General features: G+C 26.5%; 1 protein-coding gene across 1 annotated transcript in view; it reads right to left on the bottom strand.

Annotated features, from left to right (window-relative positions):
* LOC129613661 (cyclin-dependent kinase 14) overlaps positions 1–14,427 on the bottom strand; it is a 137,598-nt gene extending 123,171 nt beyond the window's left edge. The window contains exons 1-4 of the mRNA XM_055527817.1: positions 14,389–14,427; positions 14,278–14,315; positions 14,105–14,205; positions 12,561–12,779 (exon numbers count right to left, since the gene is read on the bottom strand). Coding sequence (XP_055383792.1) covers positions 12,561–12,779; positions 14,105–14,205; positions 14,278–14,315; positions 14,389–14,427 — 397 coding nt within the window. The remainder of the gene's footprint in view (positions 1–12,560; positions 12,780–14,104; positions 14,206–14,277; positions 14,316–14,388) is intronic.
* Between the last annotated feature and the right edge of the window lie 2,976 nt (positions 14,428–17,403).

The raw sequence follows: 17,403 nt of genomic DNA, 5'->3' as shown, positions 1-17,403 counted from the left end.
ATGTCCTTTTTGTGCATCATGATTTGGTGGAATCCGGATGTCAGATCTAATGTTGTAAAGAATTTGGCCTGGCCTAGGCTTGCTAGTGTGCTTGTAATATCCGGTATAGGATATGTGTCTGGTACCGTTACTGCGTTAAGTCGTTTAAAGTCGATAACCATTCTATACTTCTTCACACCTGATGAGTCGGGTTTCTTGGCTACTACCCAGATCGGTGAGTTGTAAGGGCTTTTCGAAGGGCGGATAATTCCATCCTCTAGCAGCTTTTTGATTTGTTCCTCTACTTCCTTCCTCATATTGGCTGGGTATGGATATGACTTGGTGTATATGGGATCATCAGTAGTAGTTTTAATTTCTGCTTTCACTTGTGTGTCTATTATTTCCCTGTCGTTTATTGGGCCAAATATTTTCTCGTATTTCCTTATTATTCCCATAATTTTTTCTTGGATTGCCTTCGGTAAATGGTCTGCCCCGATTTCGATGGTGTTGACTTGAGCTGATGCCTTTGCCTTTAACGGAATTTTTATATCTGGCTTGATCCTTAAGGTGTTGTTCTTTCTGTCTATAATGGCTTCGAGCTTCTTAAGCGTGCCGTCTCCAATTATACCATCAAAGGTCTTCAATCCTGGCAAAACAAAAAATTCAATGAAGGTGTTGTTTCCCAGACTCTGAAAAAATCTTCCTCCGATCTTCTTGGTGATTGTTATATCTCCTCCAGCTGAACGTATCTTGAATGGTTTTGTTGTTGGTTTGGCATTTGTCGCGATCTCTTCTCTTACAAAATTTTTATTAGCTCCTGTGTCGACTAGAAATTTTAGGAGCTGGTTGTTTTTTGTCTTGAATTCTAAGTAAGGAACGCTTGAAAGGCGTCCGTCATAAAATTTACTTCTTGAACCTCATCATCTGCATATGCTGGTTCTTCGTCATATTCGCTGCATTCTTCTGGGTGGTCATCTACGTCGTCTTCAAGTGTTTCCATATTGAATAGCCTTTGGTGCTTATTGCTAGGCATGTTGCCTATTGATGGTGGCCTCTTGTATATTCCCCTGTAGTTGTCTGGCCGGTTCATATAATTAACCTGACGTGTTTGTATGGATCGGTCAACGTCCATCTTCTCTAACGGTTTTGGCGGTCTAGGTGGAGGTTGCGATTCTCTCTGATGTTGAATGTTGTAAGCCAAGTTCCGTTGTTCCACTGTTAATGGCTGTTCTGGTTGATACGACCTTGGGTTCCCAGCACTTGGTTGTTGTCGTTTCATGGACATTTTGTTGAATGGTACAGTGATTCTGTTGTTATCATTCCTGTTGTGTATAGCGAAGTTTCGGCAACTATAGTTCTGGAGCTCTAGACACGTTGAATATGCTTCTGGCAGAGTTGACGGTTTCTGAAGCATCAAGTACCTGGACAATTCCCCATTGAGCCCTCGGATAAATACGTCCAGTGCTCTGTTTCTTTGTGATTCTATCAGTACGTCTATAGTTTCTTTTGTATAATTCTCGGTCTTGATCTTATTGATTATGAGGGAGAATTGATGGTTGACTCTGGCGTAGAATTCATCTATGGTTGATCTTCCCTGTGTCAGTGTGCTCATTTGGTGCTCCAATGTGCGTATGTCCCGTTTGTCGGCATAATGCAGGGACAAACACTGCTTGATTGCGGCCCATTCTTCGTCGAACAGGTTGTACGATATTAGAGCTGCATCTGCTCTACCTCTAATTTTTCCTCTAATAGCTTGTAATATTGCTCTGTATATGGGTTTGTTTCTGACAACTTCGTAATCTCGTAGAATTGATTCTACGCTGTGCACCCATGATACATACTGCACTGCATCGCCATCAAAGGTTTGTAAATCTTTGACACAGTCCGGAAGTCTCGATATTTGTTTCAGGTCGTCTTCACTTTTCGGTGCTGCCAAATTTGTTACCTGCGGTTGTGGTGTATTGAACTGAGCCTCTAGTTTTGCTAGGCGAATTTCAAACCGTTTGCTTTGTTCAATTTGAGCATTGATGGCTCCATTTAATTTTTTGAGCTCTTCCATTATTTGTTCCATTTTTAACTTTTTATTAAGGTAATTTCACTAATTAAATTATTCTATTACGCGGTTTTAAACTTTTAAATTATATTTTTCTTTCAAATTTTGTCGATTAATTTCAAATTTTTTGTTAAATTTAAGTTTTTAGTTGGTTAATCTTATTAATTTTTCACTGGTTTTATTTAAATTTCTGATTACTTTTGTTTTATTTTTTAATTAAATATTTCTTGGTAATATAAAATTTAATTGGTTAATCTTATTAATTTTTTACTGGTTTCATTTAAATTTTTAATTACTTTTGTTTTATTTTTTGTATTAAATATTTATTGGTTAAATTTTAATTTTTCAATTTATTATCGGTTAATTGATTAATTTTTCAAATTTTCAATTTAATTTTCATTTATCACTTCAATTTTTTTAAATCTTAATTTTTTTAAAATTAACGAAGCTTCTATATTTTTAAAGCTTATTCAGTGAGATGCAGTTAGTTTCCCTCAGTTAAGTTTTTAAGATTAAGTATAATGAAAAACTACTTACAGGAAAAAAACGTAATTCATCTGTTTGAGTCTTGGTGAGTAATGCGAATAGCGGTTGAGTTGTGTTTGTCCTTTTTAGACGTGAACTTTTATTCTCGTAAACGTCCTACTGCGGCACAATCTTCAACACTTTTTTGTAAGTACGGTTTGCTTCAGTTCCTTTTTCTTTTTATTTCACTTCGGATTTCCACAATACGCGCACTATAGTTGGGTACACTTTTATCGCGATATGCTTATTTTTCTTCTTTTCTTTTAAAATTTAACGAAGAGTTTTGCGATTTCACGATTCAAGTCACGTTGGGCGCCAGTTATTAAACTATCTTGATTCGATTATAAAAAAATAATTTTATTTCACACAATGTCACAACTATTACTTAAAAATTAAATTTTACAATTACTTAAATTCGAATTGATAGTTTAATTATAATATTCTATTCTTATTAACACCAATTTTAGACTAAATCATATCTTAAAATCTAACAGTATTTATAGTAATTAAAATTAAGTTCGTTTCCGGCCTCGTGCAAAATTATAGACGTTTCGTCAGCATTTTTGATGGGAACGATAATTTCGTAATTTCTTCATGTTTAAACATGTTCGATTGCAGACGCTGTGTCAGCAATTTTCATGTGAACAGAAATTAGTATCGTACTGAAGATGTAATTTGATACCACTTGAATATGTAACTAAAGACGGTGATAACTTTAATAAGTTCCACTACAAGCTTCACAATACAATAATAATAATTAATCAACCCTCTGTTAATGTTTAAAAGTGAATTTGTTACAACAATATGTTACAAAATCAAATTCAAACTTACAAATGTAAGAAAATAGTAAAATTTGTTAATCGAAATTTAAAATCTTTGACATCTCTGGTAACAGCTAATGATTATAAATTAAAGGGATTTCTTTTAACATTGGAACTTTTGTTATCCTTACAATATTCTTAAAGTGGTTTGGTTTATTTAAGAAATAACTAAAACAATTTTTCATTCAAAACATGTTTTAGAGCCATTAAAATCTGATCTTAATGTAAAAAGTTTAAAAAACAATTAATTATTCATTTCAGTATATGTTTATGTTATTATTGTATTTATTATATCGTAAAGTAACTTTATTAGATTCCACACTATTGTGTATATATTTATATATATAGTTGTTAATTTGTTGTAATATTTTGCTTGTAATATCAACAGGTTTAAAAAAATGTTTATACTTAATAATATTAATTGCTTCCCGTTTTTTTTTCCTTAGCTTAATTTATTTATATTATTAAAAACATAAATTGAAGCATACTTTTAGGCGAATTTTATTTATTTTTTCCCAATTTTAATGCTATAACTTTACGATTAGCAATGTGAATAAAAATGAGTTAGTGTTGTTCTCTTTTAATTTATACTTAACACGCTAATGAAATTTAGGTTTTAATAGGAAATTTAATTTTTTTTTATAATTCAAAAATATTTGTGTCGCAGTGAGGCAGAAGTCGGAGTAACATGATTTTTATCAGTAACATAAAATATATAATGTTGTAATTTATAATCCTATAAAATTTTGTTCAAACCGGGCAATTGCAACAGCTCGGTAAAAATTAATAAATGTTGATGAAAACTGAAAGCAGACAATTTTTTTTACAAAATAACAAATGCAATGCAGCTCAATGGGTAATATTATTATAACTTAAATCCTTCAAACCCTTGAGATTCTTTAAACTCTTACTAAAAATGAATTTAACCCTTTAAAGTTGATTCACTAATTCTAACTAATTTATGATAGTAAAGTGTTTGTGCAACAATGAATTTAGCGTTATTGCGACAAATTCACATTATTAATCATTAAAGAATACTTAAATTTAGCTATTTGAAAAATAAATTATTGCCCAAAGCAATGCTTTTATTGCCCAATGAACGTGAGTATAATTTTAATACAATAAATTTCGGACAGTAAGCAATTTATTACTCCGAATTTAGGCATTTCTACTGCCCATTCAAATTATTAATTATTTTTCACTTACATGCAAGCATTAATTTTCACTTGAAATTTTTACAAAATTTTTACTAAAATTTTCAATTAATTTACTAAAATTAATAAATTTAATTAAACCTTTTTCAAAATTCAATTTTTAATTGATCAAAAATAGAAAAATAATTGAATATATTTAAACTCTAAAAATTTTACAAAAAATTTTTAACGTAATTTATTCGGAAAATATGAAAATTTCAAATCCAATATTGATTTTCCGGCAATAGATTATTTCCAAGAAAAAAAAAAATCTCTTCATATACAAAAATACAATTTAGAGTTCACTTTTCTTGTAATCCTTTTGTTCAATCATCCTAAAAATATTATAAAGAGCTTTACAAAATAACCAAGACAAAAAAAAAATTTCATAAAGATTTTTTTTTTCCAAGAAAATATACAAAACGGTTTATTTTTTTCCTTTTTCAGCATTTTTTTGTTTTGTTGTTACATGTAAATTTAATAAAATCACATAAATACCCCTTCAGGTTCTTTGGATCCAAAAGAAAAAAATAATAAAGAAAATTTTATTATTTAAGTACGGTAAATTAAAGAATTTTACGTTTCTCTTTCAATTCCAACTAGGTATATACAACAAAAAAAAAAATTTCATTCTCAAAAATCTACATGATATTTTTCTTTTATATACTTAGGTTATATACGATCTTAATGTTTTTTTAAATGGGAGGAAATTCTGTATTTACCTTATGTTTCAATAAAGTAATTTCCACATACATATATAAAATATATAAGGAAAAACAAAAGGAAAAGATTGAAAGAACGAAAAAAATTTTGAATAATTTATTGTCCTAGCCTTTTCTACATATATACATACATACATACTCATATATAACAGAGTACAATTTTCAATACGAAACGAATTTCCATCCTTATTATTCAGCTTATTGTATAACTTTCTTTTTTATACCATAATTTTTATACATCCACTATATAAAGAGGAAAAATATTCAATATGGTTCATTAAGTTATCTGATTTGTTATAAAACTTGAAAATTTAAGAATTTTTCTTAAACTATATACTTATTCCCTTTATATACGTATATGTTTATGTATGTACATAAAATGTAAAGAAAGAAAATTTATAAGAGTATAACAATAGTGTTATACAGAGAAAAATGTTAAGATTGAAAATTTATTGCTATCCATATAACATTAATTTTTTATGTAAGTCTATGAATATTTTATACAATGTTTAATTATACATATACATTCACCTATATATAGAATATTAATGTATAGAAATTAAAATTTAATAAATTTTTTTGGTTCTTAAGAAATATTTTATTAAAATTAAATTGGAAAAAAGGGCATAAGGATTTTTGTTTTTTTTTATATATTATTCTAGTAATTAAAATAATGAGAGCATGAAAAAATTCATTATATGTGAGAGAGTAGATGTAGTTACATTCTGTAATACATGTAATTTTTTAGTTTTCATATATTTTTTTGGTTGATCGGTTTGTGGACCGTTTTGTTGCCATTGAACGTATGATTAAAGATGGCCTATCTAAACCGCTCAGTAGGCTCGTCACCTACCAATTAAAATCAATGACATAAGAATATGGTGTTCACGGTTATCTACGGTATCGTACACTAGACCTATGCTCCTCCCAGGAACGAAGTAGAAATAAAAAAAAAATATATAAACAGCCCGGTTCTATTAAGGAATTTATGTAAATTTCCAAAGCTGATTTTTGATATCAGTCCAACCACACTTGGTCTACTCCTCGTGACCAATCTGTCCTCGCCTAAAACCGGACACTCGCAGAGATAGTGAAAAATACTTCCTTTGCAACCGAATTTGTTTGATTTTTTTAATATAAATTTTAAATCTTCCCTATATTCTTAGCTATTTAATAACAAATTATACAGTATGTATATTATTTATATTAAAATTTATAAAATTATTATACCCTCAATACTACAAACGTTAACAAACTTAAAATAAATTGGTTCATTTTCAAGTATAGTCTGGTTTTAAAATAGATAATAAAAAAAATTTTTTTTTTTAAATTCTTTAATTAAAATTTTAAAGGATTTTATAATCGCTTCATTAGTATTACTACATTAAGGGTAAATTTAATGTTTTTTTTTAACTTTCCTTTTGTTTTTTTGAAAATTGTGTTTTACAAAAGCGAAAAAGGTCACAACTACAAATATACATAAAATTATATGTATACAATAAGTATCTATAGAAATCTAATCAAATAGAACGTAAACAAATTTTTACAGTACATATATTTTTTCCTTCACCAGTTTTACTTAATTGTTTCTAGTCTAGTGAACTATTATAAAGTATACTTGTAAACCTATGCTCATACTACATATATTTAAAATTTTTTTATTAAACTTTTAATGTACAAGCTGAAATATAAATATATGCATGTAAATTTATATTTTGTTTTGGAGGGTAATTACTAGAACAAGTTCAATATTTTCACTTTATTGAGCAACTTCTCTAATTATTATGAAAAATTAAATGAGCTTATTGAAAAAAAAATCAACTTGGTTGGACTTCTGTTTCTTGATTTAGGTAACATGTTACATTCGTTTAGTTGAAAAATGAGGTTACATTGAACCGGTGCAAAATTACACCTGCCATAGTACGTCTTGACTCAAAAAACTTTATAATTGCCGCACAAGTAATTAAAATTCGGGACAATGAAATTTCAAATGAGAGAATCATCTTCAAATATTTCAATATGTGAAATCAATAAAAATAAATTCAATTTTCACACAGAGAATTCAATTAAGACGATTTCGTATATTTTATTTGATTACAAACATCAGAACTAAAAGACGACTTTAATACTATTCATAAACAAAGCAAGATACAGCAATTAGAATGGTTATTTGAGACTACCAAATGATCAAGCCATCATTTATATAAATTTAATTTTCATAATTAAAATCGAATCTATAAAAATTCATTGCGGGGGTTTGTCACTGAAAATAAAATTTTGCAATTCTTGCATTTTTTATTTCATTTCCCATCATACGGTGGAAACCTAATTTACATACAAAACAAAACTATTTATAAACAATTTGGATGAGATGAACGCGGTTAGTCCGATTAAAGAATAATTCATTACATTTCCTGTTAAATATAGAGGAGTTTAAATAATTTCAATACTGTTATCATACACCAACAAGTACCAATATACAATGGCAATTGGTTTGAAAAAATTATTCAAAATATTTTTAACCACAAGATTATATTATCACGTATTCATATATAATTTAGAACACCACTATCAAATTATGAATCTGCACGTTATTTTTACACAAATACACACATACATAGATAAAGATTAAAATTAATTTCTGCTATCACCATTAATTTTAAAATTTTTAAAAATTTTAACGTGAAGCATAATATGCTGTGGTTTATTATGGACTCTCGTGTATATTATACTCGTATATATATATATATATGGAAAGATGCGTTGCCCACATCCATTCGCTAATAAATGTTTAAAAAATAAAAGGATATTTAGCAATATTTATTGCATTAAGAAATTCGAAATTATTGATTATATCTATTTTATCCACACATAAGAATATATGGATGCAAAATAAATATAAATGGTTAATAAATATATGTACATTGTCTGGACATTAATTGGAATTTATGAGAATATTTAAAAGGTTTTTATAACTAGCAATTTTTTTTTTCTGTTTTTTTTTGTATATTAATAGATTTTTGAAAATTTATTTTTATTTTATACATAAATTATTTTTGTAGTATTTTTAATATTTTATAAATATGTACTTTCAATTATTCATTCGAAAGTTTACATTTTAGCTCAGTATTCAAATATTTTGCATATAATTTATTTTAATAAAATAAATTTTCGGAGAGCATTGTCGTGAGACAACTGAATTTATTTTCTTCTAAAAACAAAATAAATTAATTTTAAAGTTTTTAAAATACTTAAATTTTAATTCCTTGTATACTATAATAATCTCATTTATCATAACAATGGTCAAAATCTCTAAAATGGAGTTAAAAATTCAAATTTGAAGATTAATTCGAAATCAAGCAGAAAATAATATTTGATTAAGAGAACCATATCTATTATAATAATAGCCCAATGTTGTGTGTGAGTTTGCTAGTCGGTCGGTCACACTTTTGATGATTATTGAATTGCTCTAACATGAAAACGGGTTAACGAAGAAACCTTTGCACAAAGTCACTTACAGTTTGAGTGATTTTATTGAGTGATTTTTTTTTAATGAATTTTTTGAGTGACAATTTTGAGAGATTTTTTTAGTGAGTGTATTTTTCTTAATGCATTTTAAACGGAGTTTTTGAAGAAACTTTTTGAATGACTTTTTCAAGTGATTTTTTCAGATTAAACGGCTTAATGTATAAAGCTGCGATCTGAACCTTTAGACACAGCCTTTCGTCGGAAAGGTTTGAGTGACTTTTTGAAGAGATTTTTTTGAGTGCCTTTTTTAAAGGATTTTTTGAAGGGACTTTTTGAGTGTCAATTTCAAGTGATTTTTCAATTGATTTTTGGAGTGATTTTTTTGAGTGATTTTCCTGACAACGTAGACCTAGTTTTCTTATAGTAGAAAATTAGGGTTCGGTCTTTTTTAGCTGATTTTTCAAGGGATTTTTTTAGTGATTTTTTAAATGATTTTTTCAAGTGATTTTTTTGAGTGATTTTCCTGATGTTGAAAAATAAAAAAATATAACAACCAAGTTTCATAAGACAAGCCATATTATTTTTGTTTTCTTGGATCGGTGACCATCAAGCGTCACAACGAGGCTTCACTAGTATACTAATAATGTTATAGAGCTATTGCGAATGGTGGTAGAATATTTGGAGCCCAGAAGGATATTAATATTAATGTTCCAAATTTCATTAGGTATTGTCTCTTGAATAAAATAATCTGTATAAGATGGAGCTGCTTCTTGGGTAGGTCAGCATCATCACATATTTCTTGGAATTCAGGGGCGTTAGAACGATAGCACACGTAAGCTATATATTCTCTTCGAGTGTTCTGGCCTAACCTGAATGACCTTCTGAAATAATCTTATGTGCAGAGTTTCTAACGGTTGATAGGCTTCTGTCTCTCGCTATTACAACTATTACAATATCATATAATAATAACAATAATTACACATACTTGTGCAATCGTATATTAGTGGAAAAATTTAAACAGAGAAGAAACAATCTAAATTTTTAGTTTTTAAATTATGCATGTTCGATATTACTTATGGTTCTATTTTCACTTTGTTTTATTGACTTTACATACATTTTATTTTTTTATACTATACCACAAAATTAAAAATTTTTAACTTTTAACTTTATCCATTTTATTCTCAATAAAATCCTCATAATTCATTAAATATATTTTTCAATTTTTCAAAAAAAAAAAAAGTAATTCAAATTTAAAATTAAAAATTTCTATAAAATGATTTTAGGAAAGAAAAAAAAAGCTATAAAACTTTTTCAAAAAATTTTCAATTTATTGCTTCACTTATCCTATAAATTAATTTTGACATTCTTATATAATTGAATGTCATGAAACATATACGAATATTATGATACGTATACAATCTATATTATCGTGCATGTAGTTGAAATTTCACATATGTATATTAATTCAATTAAAAGTTGATTCCTCCTAAAATTCTAAAAAAAAAAAAGTTATCCTACATACGAGTACAAGGTTTAAAATTAAAATTTAAAATGTTTTCAAATTTTTCCATTTTGATATTGAAAATATTGAAGAGTTGGAAACATTAATATCGTAGCTAATAAAATGAAATTTTATGAGTTACAATCAAAAAGGATATAAAAAATAATAGAAATAAAATAAAAATATTTTAATAAACAATTTACAATTAAAAACTTTTAAACATTCCTCCATGTTAATGAAAACTTTTCACAAAATTCCTTAATGAAATTGACTTTAAAATTATATTGTGGCCTTTAAATAATTAAAATACTTTTATATACTGTTAATATCGTAATTTTGAATAATTTAAATAAAAATTAATATAAAAAATTTTGAGATAAAATTTAAAATTCAAAATTTTATGAAATTTTATGTAGCGAACGATTAAAATGTAATTAACCCTTCTGTTGATGTCCGCTTACCCGGGAATGTTTTTCAATATTAACACTGAATTTTTAAATATTTTAGAGATTCAAAGTGATTCAAATGAGAAAAAATTAAAAACATTATTGAATTAATTAATTTAAACGTTCAGACCCATAGAATAAAATCATTTTTAAGCCAGAATAGGAAAAGCTATCAAAAGAACAACGTGACGGAGTTTCCATTGGAAAAGTGGTTATAGAAGATGATTACGATGATAATGTAAGGTTTATATTTCATTATTTTGTTTCAAAGAAATAGACTCTATTCATAATAAAAAAAATGAAAAACAAAAAAACTGTTGCAAATTTCTTCAAAACCTTACAGAACATTTAGTAATTTCTGAGATGATCAAATGTAGAACGTACCATGGCAACAGTGAAATCATTAAAAATTTTAATTCTAGAAATGGAATAGAAAGTATGCTAGGATACATAGAAATACCAAATAAATTCATTAGACCAGATAGGAATGGATCTAATTAAATTCAATACAAATTATCATTTATGTCCAAAATGTCATTCTTGCACGGAAATTGCCAAACATGCCAGAAACCATTTCGCTGTCAACATTCAATTAAAATTCGGTATTGTTTTGTAAACGAAATGAAGTATGCCGATTTGGGGGTAAACATAAAGGTTAAAAATAGAAATTTTTATATAACTTATATTGATTTTTCCGAATATGAAATTATTACATAATATTGGTGATTAGAATGACTGTGAGTGTCCTCTGAGTTTTGTCAGAATGAAAAAAACATTATAGAAGATAATTCACAACTACAGAAATTTAAGAAAATTTTATTACCTTGGTGACCTTGGAATAGTTTTAAAGTGTCCATTTATTGGTCTGTTTTTAATTAACTTTTAATTTTGCACTTAATAATTTTGGTTCCTTTAATTTTCGAAAACTTTTCTCTCATAAGCACTTTTTATAGCACTTTAAACACACACCAATCAATTTGTAATAGTTGCATTTCAAATTGTAACAAAAATATTTCAATTATCGTACTCTATACAATAATTTGCAAAACTACTCAATAGTCAAAAAACACATCAATTCAAAATGAAACGTTTTCAAATCATGTAACATTTAAATTGAATGCTTAAATAATATTTTGTAAAATTTTTTGAAATCCCATAGAAATTTGAAATTTTTCCAAAAATTTCGTGTATGCAAATATGTCAGCTAAATATGCTTTTATTTTGTGTGTAAACAAACTGTTAAAACAACAAGAAATCGTAAATTTTCGCTTCTATATTTTCCAAGTTAAATTTACATATGTATATATGTTGCATATCCATATATATGTTGAAAGTATTTATGACACAGAAAAAAAAAACATCAAAACTCAAAATTAAACTGCAATAAAATTTCATTGGAGTTGCATAACCTTATGAATATTTATGGAAAATTTAACGAGATTTTGAATAATTTTATTTGAATTTTTGTTACTTTTTCAGATAATTTTTCCATTAACCCCTTACTTTTGACTACCGATTTCTCATGAGTAACAACAAATGATTTGCATATTTTAAAATTGAATTTTATATAACATTGCATATACATAAATTTTTTAGATTACTAAAAAATCCAATCCTAAATAAATACATGAAAAACTCATTATGTATAAGAGTAACAAAGGACAATCCCATCCCAAAAAAACAAAAAGTTTCATCAAGTACTGAAGTTCATTAAACACATCAAAATTTTAATAATTACTTTTGTAATCGAAACTAAAGACAAATATTTAAAATTTAAAAAAAAATATCGTAAACTTTAGTACGAAATACGTAAAATATAGTCAAAATAAATAAAAATATTACAAAAACTTACCACCACCTCCACATCTATAATTTGATGGGATGTTTCCATTCGGTTCTAATTTATCCAAATATTCTTCTGAATTATATCCATTGTATGGAACTTTATTACCGTGATTACCATGATGATGATGATGATGGTGATGATGATGACCACCTACACCACCTTTATGATGTAAATGATGATGATGCTGTTGATGATTTGAGTCTTCATTATCTTCTCTAGATATTGCTAAAAAAAAATGATTTTTTTTTTTTTGTTAGTAAACTACTTAAATAATGCAAAGTTTATTTTAAAATTACAAATATGAATTAAGTATAACAGATTTACAAATTACAACGTATAACAAAATGCATAAAAAGGACCTTATATAATCTAATGAATTTTAGAAAAAATATTGACAAACTAAAAATGAATTGATGTTTTGATTGTAAAATTGTTATTTCAAGTATAGTCAACTTTTTGAAAAATTGAACCTCAATTATATATAAAGACAAGCCCTAAGGGAATAATAATCCTGAATTCAATATTAGATTAGATTAGATTACAAAATTGGGCAATGATGCACCGCGACCTGAAAGATCTATTGTGCTCCCCCCATCATGAGCGTCTAGGTTCTTAAGCACCTCCCCGAAACCTATGTTTTTGATGAATCGATCAACTTTTCTGAGGAAATATCCCATAACGGGCTCGTCCAAATCCATAATTGCTCAAAAGCCCCTTTGGTTGCCGAAGCTCCCAATTCGAGATTACCTTTAATCATTCAATAAGTAAAAAAATGAAGAACATATTAGTGTTCTTAAGTATATTAGGATATTAAATATTCGAAAATTGAGAATCTTTTGAAAAAAAGATACAGAAATAGTTTTTAGACTTATTTACTAAGCTTTTTAACTTTTTAATTTTGCCATTACATAAATATACGCAAAACTATTAAACATTTAATTTATACAATAATTTTAAAAAAAAATATTATTGTTTCTTCTGTGTTTGGAAGAAATTCTAAAATTTAGTTTTTTTACCTTATATACTGCATTCCACAGTATTATAAAATATGATAGTTTTTTTAGGAGTTTAAAATGAAAACTCAAAAAATAAAGGAAATAAATAAGAAACGAGAAAATAAAATATTCAACGCGGTAGCAAAACTAAGAACACATTGCCAAATTACACGTTTGTATGCAATATTGAAAATGAAATGAACAAATAAGTATTCATTTTCAACTAAAACAATATTTTTTAATATAATTTGTAGTCTAGCTGAATTTACTGAAAACTTCTAAAATAAAATGACAATTTTAATATAAGTAAATAGTTTTGAATACAGTCCCAGCTCAAGAGGCTTTCGATTACTTCAATTCTCAATTACTCGTTCAGAATTAGACGTAGTAAGTTTATTTTTATCACAAGATCAAACTCAGAATTATTTTAAATATTTTTTTTAATTCGATTATAAAACAATGCTACAACAGTTTCACCACGGACCTATCTGGCCCAGGTTAACCTACCTACCTGCCTATACCTTATTCAAGCATATTTACATGCTTAAATTTAACAGTCATATTTATTTTCGGAAATTGCATTAGAAATATTGACTTTTATATGATATTTTTGAGTAACTAAAACTGAGCATTGCTTCTTAACAACTGCAACAGTACTAAAATACAATAATGTAACAATTTATAAAGTAATATATTATATACCCGACAATCTTTCCAAAGTACTCAACCAGCTGTATTCAGCGTATTTGCCAACAATACTGCAACACTGAAAGAAATAGACTTTTTTCATAAAAACTAAAATTATATCTTGAAAAAAATATTCTCTCATTCAATATTACTTTGAATCCTTCCATACCACTACATAAGCATTTTAACATTCTCAAAAAAAATTCTATTTATAGAAACAAGAACCGAAGGACTACTGAATAAACGATGGAAAATTTCTCCCTTAACTCTGAAATGATTTTCTTTCAAATATTTATTTTTTTTTTCTTTTTTGAAAAACAACAAAATTTGCATATGCTTCATAACTTTCAGCATAAAACACGAAAAAATTTGGAAAAATATTAAAACAAAAAAAAAAACAAATAACATTTTCAATATTTTTAAGGTAAATACCGTTATATTTTATTTTTTTTTTTTTTATAAACAACCGCATCAATATCTGATATTCTTAAAGCTTATAAATTCTATTTGATGCAATAAAATCAATTTTGATGGTACCCAGTTGTTTGCATAATTTTACGGCTTCCAATAAAATCCGCCAGTGTATTTTGTTTGCTTACATAAAGGAAAAGAAATACAATGATTTTATATGCAATACTATGGGCGAACATCAGAAAAATAAAAATTTTAAATGCGGACTTGCACACGAAAAAAAAATGGTTTTAAGTAATAAAGTCAGGATTTTTTAAGCTTTAATAAAATAAATGCATAAATTTAATATTAAATTTTTCTTTTTTGTTTCTCAAAACGCGAGTAAGAAAGAAAGCAAAAATGAAATTTTTTTTTACTATTATTCTGTCATAAAAATTTAATGACATTCCAAATTAGTCGTACATAGATAAAATACTTTCGTATACCCAAATAAATTTCAAGACATCTGTCATACAAAATTACTCTTAATTGGTATAAAAGTTTTCATAAAAAGTTTGGGTCAATTTCAAATCTGTAATTAGGGAATTCATTAAATATTATCAAAAAAAAAAAATATTGTGCAATCCATTTTTTTAGATTAGACTCGTAAAATAAAAGTAAATTAATAAATTCTAATGGAATTTTGTTGTTCTTTTCCAGAAACAATTTCTTTATAAATTTTCATAATATTGTTCTAAAAATTTATTTATTTCTTCATGCATTGGCAACCATCATTCTCATTGTGTGAGTAATTTTTAAAGAGTATGCGAGTAAATATCCGGCATCCGCTCTCTTTTAAGTTAAACGTTTCAATTCGAAAAACGCTCGATTATAAAAATTGTATATAACAGAATAGGTAAAATTTTCATTATTCGTACAACTTGAAAATTTAATTATTTAAGGTAAAGTCAAAATTAATTTTGAAATTTAAAGTGAAAGAACTAATCAGCCCCTAATTTGCAAAAAAGACAAAAAAGATAGGCGATCAAAAATTTAATATTTTTCTTTTTCAATGGAATTACAGTAAAACCTCCACAAATTTTCACATTTATAACGATAATTTATGTTCGACTATAAAGCAGTTATCACAACCTGTCCCAATTTTTATCACACTTATACTAAGTCACATTTAAAAATGCCAATTTAATAAGACAATTTCCATATCCCATACATTGACCACTGCTTTCTGTCATTTGCATATTAAAATAAACGCTTCACCTAGACTATATTTAAAGCAGATTGCCCTAACTTATTTATATTAACAAATTGTAAAAATATTCATTTTTTTTTGTTACCTAACTCCTATTAATCTCGTTTGTTACCTAATGTGCACTATTAATCTCGTATTCTATTAAGTTTCTAGCTATAAGAGTAATGAAATTTAATGATGTTCTATATGAGCAGCTCGATTTTCATCAAAATGTTAATTAAACCCTTTGTCCACTTACCTCTTCAATTATTATTGTTATTTTTCGTTATCGTTTAAATAAATGCAAACTCATTCCTATTTAACCCCACAAACCCACTTAAAGAATCTGCCTTTAAAATACTTTCACTTACACTTACACTACACAAACTTAACAGATTGTTAGCTCTTTAATTTTCTAATTAATTTTGACCAAAATATCTATAGATAAAATTGAAAATTATATGAGGTAACCTGTAGTTTTTATATTCCCGAACTCATTCATCATTTATTGTAATATTCTAGTAATAAAATTTTACCAATTCCAATCATATAATTTTAGTAATTTCCAAATATATGTGATTTTACCTTATTCATATATAAATTTATTCATGGAAAAAATTGGGTATCTATATGTAAGAATAAGGAATTCATCATTTTAACACCTGGCTGAATCTGTTTTTATTACAGTATTTTCATAAAAAAAAAACGAAAAAATTACCAAAGCAAAACAAAAAAGGGAAAATCAAGTTCAAATTTTTATTCTCAATAATAGAAAGGGAAAAATTTACTATTTGTTATTTTATTTATACATAAAAAACAAATTTGTTTTTATTTATATTATACAAACACACATACATACATACATAGAAAAATATTTATATTATTTTAATAACTTCCAGTGAAAAATGAAACCCCAATTTTATGAAATCGATATTTTTTGCAATATTTCATTTTTTTATTTTATTATTGTTTAAAATCCTTTTAAAAAAGGATATAAATAAAATTGTATTCATATATACATATAGCCAAAATCGAAGAAAAAATAAAATATGATTTCCCAGAAAAAGAGCTTACTATATATTATATACACAATATATTTAAATTTAAATGACAGAAAATTACATTATACCTTAGAGCTATATCTCCATTCTGTCCCCACAGTGAGATGAAATAAGGTAAAAAAAAAGAGATAATATAAATAAATTCCCAATACACGCACTTATTAAATATATTTACTTATTTGATTATACGTTTTCTTCACATATACATTATAAAAAATATAGGGTAAAGAGGGAAAGATTGGCAATTGAACCCATTCGATTTATATGATAATCGAACGTCTTGATGTAACTATGTTAACAAAATTTCTGCACTGTTCAAGAAATTTATATATTGTAATCTACTGGGAAATTTCTCTTATAAATTTTGCAAATTAAACTAGATAACAAGTTATTATAATATTATTATTATTTACACAGGTTTATTATTATTGTAAAGAAGTCAATCTTACCGGAAACATTATTTCTTT

This window comes from Condylostylus longicornis, unplaced genomic scaffold (genome assembly GCF_029603195.1).
Source record: "Condylostylus longicornis isolate FDR11 unplaced genomic scaffold, ASM2960319v2 ptg000085l, whole genome shotgun sequence".
Lineage (NCBI taxonomy): Eukaryota > Metazoa > Arthropoda > Insecta > Diptera > Dolichopodidae > Condylostylus > Condylostylus longicornis.
This window is presented reverse-complemented; position numbering and strand designations above follow the sequence as displayed.